The sequence below is a fragment of the Pteropus alecto genome, unplaced genomic scaffold (assembly GCF_000325575.1).
Source record: "Pteropus alecto unplaced genomic scaffold, ASM32557v1 scaffold106, whole genome shotgun sequence".
NCBI classification, from domain to species: domain Eukaryota; kingdom Metazoa; phylum Chordata; class Mammalia; order Chiroptera; family Pteropodidae; genus Pteropus; species Pteropus alecto.
This window is the reverse complement of record NW_006442103.1, coordinates 12,111,981-12,117,980: the sequence shown is the minus strand read 5'-3', so window position 1 is coordinate 12,117,980 and position 6,000 is coordinate 12,111,981. Positions and strand designations below refer to the sequence as shown.

The 6,000-nt window shown below is 44.4% G+C and overlaps 1 protein-coding gene across 2 annotated transcripts in view; it reads right to left on the bottom strand.

The window, feature by feature from the left end:
* Positions 1-1,378: 1,378 nt before the first annotated feature.
* CTTNBP2NL (CTTNBP2 N-terminal like) overlaps positions 1,379-6,000 on the bottom strand; it is a 44,216-nt gene continuing 39,594 nt past the window's right edge. For both annotated transcript variants that reach the window (XM_025052219.1, XM_006919644.3), the window contains exon 6: positions 1,379-5,542. In XM_025052219.1, coding sequence (XP_024907987.1) covers positions 4,061-5,542 — 1,482 coding nt within the window. In that variant the 3' untranslated portion in view covers positions 1,379-4,060. The remainder of the gene's footprint in view (positions 5,543-6,000) is intronic.

Here is a 6,000-nt window from a genome sequence, read left to right as displayed (position 1 = left end):
GCGAGTGGAGAGAGCAAATTACTGGGGTTTAAATCCTGGCCCTGTCACTTACTAAGGGCCCTCGTACAAATCTCTGGTCCTCAAGGACCTCATCTGCACACCAGAGCTAGTAATACTCACAGCTCCCTTGGGAAGATTAGTAAGGTGATATGTGCATGAAATCTCTAATGCGGTGGAATCCAAGTAGGCACTCTTGACTCTGAATGTCACTGACCTCTGACAAACCAGATTCAGGAGTTTAAGACATCTATGTCAGAGGCAAATAACGGTCTTGTGAAAGAACGGGTGCGGGCTACAAGGCAAACTTCTCAAAAGGTGGCCCTCAGGTTACCTACATCTGCTGGCCCCCAGGTCCAACCCCCATGAACCCTTACTTTTAGCAGGCTTCCCAGGTTATACTGAAGTACAATAAAGCCTGAGAACCTCTACCCTGTCTTTCCCCTTTGCTTTTACCAATGAATTGGCCATTGATACCCGAGCGGATGGCTGGATATAGCCTTTCAAGTTTTATCAACTAGTTGTAATTACATTAAAGATTCCCGTGGAACAATGCTCATTGCCTACCTCTGACTCATCTTGTATGAAAACACATCCTATCAGAAGCCAGCGTTTTAAAAGACATTGGAAATTCCGTTTCAAGGACTAAGCATCAGAAGCACTCTTTATAATTTACACACACACACACACACACACACACACACACACACACACACACACACTGACAAGGCAATGTTGCTGACCGTGAGGCTGTTATGGGAAAAAGGATACAGCCAGTGTTTGTTGACATGATCATTAACTGGCTTAAATGCTGGAAACTTAAGATATATAAACATCCACAGTTTTAAAATCTTTGGAACACCAAAGGATTGTCAAGTGCTTTTGTCTGGCTACAACTGGCATTTACTAACAATGTAGCAGCAACAGCGTCTGACTAGGAGATGAGGGATGTATTAGTCATTCATAAAATGAGAGGGCAGGACCAGAGCAGGCATCCTGAAGTTAGAGTACATCAATCACCAATGGCTTCAGGGTCTCTGGATCTTGCTGAAACCATCAATTTGCATATAAACAACCCATTTTCCCCCCACCCCCTGGGGATAGTCTAGCTTTTCTTAGATTCTCAAAAGGTCTGGAACCCCCAAATGATTTAGAAATTACAGACTGGATAACTGTGAAGGCTCCTTTTTCAGCTCCAAGATTCCAAAGAAAATCAATGTCCCAGCCCCTCTTGGAGTCTAACGTGGACTGACTTCATTTGATTTTTTTAGAGCCATGAACGAGTGCTCCCTCCACACGACTTGCTCCTTTTCCGACAAAACAGGCCCTGTTGTGCAACATTCTTCATTTTTTAAAAACAAGACTATTTCTCCCCCAGACGGTATGATTTAACTTGTTTTAATGCAGTTTGCTATAAAAATGGATGAAGGCTTCTGCATGGTGCATTTGATTTACAAATGTTAATGACTAGTTAATGCTCGTGTTACGTGTCGCACATCATTATAATCTGTTGACTGGTAACATAGCTTTTACAACATGGGTTAATACCAAAATTGTGAATCATGGAACTTTTACTTAGCACACACACAATATACAGCAAACTTAAATACTAATCTATAATACCTAACTGGATTATTGGATCCATTGCAGGATTGTGCTTATTTATCTTCTGAAGATAGGCAACTAGCAAAAATACACATTTTTTTCATTTCCCCACCCCCATATTACACTGTAAAAGAAACACATTATTCAGTGCACTTCCTAAGAAATAAACTTCCTTATAGTATCTCTCTCTCTCTATATATATCTATGCCAAAACAAAGGAGGAGCACAATGCAACTTTTAAGATTACCATTTAAAGCAAGAGAGGTAATAAGCCCCCTCTCCTGTTTAGAAATTCCAGTAATTTTATCGATACCGTTCATTTGGCTATACATCAAGTTTAGTGCATGATTGCTCTGGGCAGTTTAAGATGCCACCTTCATCATTTGGTAGACACGCTGGGGCATTAAGTTTTTAATATTTGATGTATTGACCTTAATGGAACCATAAGCTGTTGGAGACACCAGTATACTCTATTGTGATTTATACGTTAAGTTCTATCACCCGCTTTCCCCCATCAACTCGAGTGTTGGGTTAAGAAGAAATAGACTTAAATGACAGCAGGAGGTCAGGGGCAGCTGGACAGATGTTGGCTTGGAGGTTGTATGTGAGGACCCCAAGGCCTCTCCATCCCTTTGGACACCAAATCACATAACCACCGTGTTGGAGCTGGGTTGTGGGTAGTCTTGTTTGGAAGAGGGAGATAGTCATTATATTCCCTGGGCTTCGTAGGCTGTAGCAGCCTGTAAGTTGGAAAGTCTGGAGGCTTTTGTCTTCGTAAACTTGCTCTGATGGAAATGAAAGAAGTTTCTAGAATAAAAGAGGTTACAGTTTGGTAGCTTGTAGCTTGTGGGCTCAATCCAGCTGCAGACGTGTTTGTGTAACTAGCAGTATTTAACATTTTTCTGAATCTGTTCTTGATATGTAAAACAGAATAATTCTCAAGAAAATTTGGATTTCATAAAAATTTGAGGAGCTGGTAACCCAGGTCTAGCATTCTTGCAACAAGCAGCTGGTGTGAACGGGGACCTATTAAATGGGGCTTGGGGACTCCAGTTTCCTATACCGTTCCCACAGCTGCTGGCTGTCTTACACCACTTGACTGAGTGACCCGTTTTACTCATTCGCATGACCAGTTGAGTTTTGTGACGCTGGGGTTAGTTTGGCTCTGCCTTTTCAAGATGCTGAAGACTTGACTTCATGTGGAATTTCCCCCACTTCCTTGTGGACAAGATTCTTCCTTTGATTGAGTCCCAGCCACATCTAGTTGCTTTGGTAGGTAATCTTAACATGCATTTCTACTCATCCTTTATGCTATATTGCGAACTCCAAAGATATAATCACACTAATGTTTATGTGGTAGGTGTGTGTATGTTAGACACGTAAAGGGGTGTGTATCTATACAGATATATGTATACTTTCAGTTAGGCAAAAGTTAATTTGGTTCCACAGATACAGACACGAAGTGCTGGCTGCTTGGAGAATAAGTGTAACATTTTGGTAAAACCTATATAATTCTGACTTATAATATTACAAAGAGAGTGAATTTGAAGTTATTGCTTTCTGATTACAGAATAAAAATCTCATTCTGTTATAAAATTTTTATACAGAATGAGTAACCAGTTCCTATTCAAGTAATAGTAATTGGAATCAGAAGTTCCTTACACAACAGTAGATGCCTGAAGACATTTTTTTGAATGGAGATGTGATTTCATTCTATCAAGAATGTATGCAGGGAACTGGGAATGACTTAATTTCTCAAAAGCACAAGAAAATCAGCACCCCAACTGCTTACTGCTCAGGAGGATTTCTCGCGGGTTCCGTAAAGTTCAGCTTTGTGGTGAGTTCACACCCACCTGTAGGATTCCTATTCTACGTATGCAGCCTTGTTTCTGAACACAAAGCTCGGAGTATTAAAAACTGTAAAAGAGGATTAAAAGCAGTGTTGGTTTTTAACATTCAGAATCCACAGAGGATCTCATTTTCTGCAATGGAAGGAGCCATGTTGTGTTTTTGCTGAAGGATCCCATTCGCATGGCAGTCTTATTTCAGGCACTTTTCATACATGTTCATCTGGATCTGGAATAAAATCTGCACGAACCACTTCTGCATAATTCAAATGGAGTGCTGAGTGGTTCTAGTCCCAAAACAGACAGGCAGGTCACCATCTGGTACTCAGTTAGCTTTCTGCATCACAGCATGATGGTGACTGCTGAGCTCGAAACGTCTTTGAGGTGCCCGTCTAGCTTTAGAGTACGCAAAGAGGTGAGTCATAAAAATCCAAACTACTCAGTCTTCTACTTTAAAAAAAAAATACAAAAAGGTGAAATGCACTAGATGTATTATACAGACGGTTTCGGCTACTATGAAAATAAATAACATGATCTGACTCAAGGGTTTAACTCTGAGCTCCTGGACGAAATCTGATGGAATGTCAAATGTGGAGAGCCCCTCCAAGGGACTAGCTGCTGGTTGGCAGAAGTATCTCAACGTCCTTGCCATTGGCCACGACGGCGTTAGCGGAGCAGCTGCTCGCGAGGTCGTCTGCGGCTGTCAAAGAGGACGCCTGGGAATGGGTTTTGGTCAGTGGAGTGCTAGTGGATGGAGAAGGAGTGAGGCCAGGTTTTTTGGGGGGGATGGGAGGAGGGTTTCCTCTCTCAGCTCTGGGGATGGTGGGGGACTTGATCCCTGGAGACAGGGGACTCAGGGGACTGGACACCTTCCCTGGAGTAGGCGAATGGCTGCTGTCACCTCTCGGGTTGGCAGTGCTGGCCAGATTTCGATAGTCCGTGCCGAAGGGAGAGCTGTTGGGTGAGACGGGCTTGATTGGCCCTTGTTGGCTGGTGAATCTGGAGAGCACCTGAGTGACTGTGTTTCGGGCCAGCTGCTTGGCGGCAGAGTTGTCTATGAGGGTGGGGGACAGATCCCGGGATGGAGGGCTCTGCAGACCACTGGCTTGTTGGTCCTGATCTGCTTGGGACTGAAATTTGTGCCGAGCTGCATGGAAGCGCTGGTTGATCCCTACTTGGTATGAAGACTGGTAGCCGGGGCTGCTGGCCGATGACCCCAATAAACGCTTAGTTAGTACTGGTGAGGAGCAAGGGGAGGATGTGAGAGAGGAGGACGCAGTGCTGCAGGGAGACAGTGAGCTCCCGCTGGAAGGGAGGTGACCCGGCATTGGGCCCGGACTCTCGATTCCCCCAGGACACTCACCGTTCTCCACTGCTTTCTCTTGGGCCAATCCCACAGGTTTCTCTCGTGGAGGCACTTGGTTTTCTACACTGCTGCCTGTAATCAACTCCTTGGTAGTCTGCATCTCTGGGTCAAAATGGCCATTGGTTTTTGCATAAGAGTAAGGAGGAGTGGTGGGACCAGGCAGCCCACTAGTTGTCACCTTGGCTACGTTGCTCCCCTGGGTTCTTTCTGCCTGAAAACTCTCTGTTTGGCAGAATACAGACACCCGCACGGGGTGCTCCGTCACTGTGCCTTTAGACGTGGTGACCGGCTTCTTCGGTTGCTCATGAGGGCCACCGCGCTGATGAGAAGCTTCGAGGTCCCTCACGATCTTCTTCAGACTTTCCATCTCTTCTTTCAGGGTTCTGGTCCGGTTTTCTTCTCGGTTCAGTTTTGCTCTCAGTTGTTCTCTTTCGATGTCAAACTCAGACAACTGCTTCTCCACCTGGGCCTCGGTCTGCAGGCCGCGCTTCCTCTCAGCCGCCAGCTCTTCCTCGAGTTTGCTCGCCCGGCTCTTCTCCTTCTCCAGCTTCAGGCTCAGCTCTCCCGCTTTCTGTCCCTCCTCGGCCGCCTTGCTGGTGGCTTTCTTGCACTCGAGCACCAGCATGGAGGAGAGCTGCTTGTGGCGGGAGCGCTCCTCTTCCAGCTGACTCGAGAGCTTCTTCTGCTCTTTTTCAAACTTTTTCACTTGGGACTTTTCGAATTCCAACTAGAAGAAAAAAAAAAAAAAATGCCACCACGTGTCTTGATTAGAATTAAGGAAACAAACGAGATACCCTGAAAACTGTTTTTAAAAAGAATGCCCTGGCTAGCTGCTCTTAGCACACAGGATTAGCAATGTATGCCATGTGTTTACTCCAAACGTTTCTGAAGTATTAGGACACCTAACATAAGAATTTACGTTACAATTTAGTCTTTCTTTGATGATTTAGGAGGCACTTCTCATTTTTATATAGTCTCAGGGTTATTGGTGCGAATGTGAACCATCACTGTGTTTTACTGGAGAGTCTGGAGGATTAGAACCTATCAGAACCAAAAACGGAAAGCCATCTAAACCAGATTCTGTGATGAACGCTGCGGAGAACAAACCTTTAAATCTTCTGTAATAATTCTTTCTGGTCTTAAAAACAAACAAACAAACATAAGTAGTTGCATTTGATTTAGACC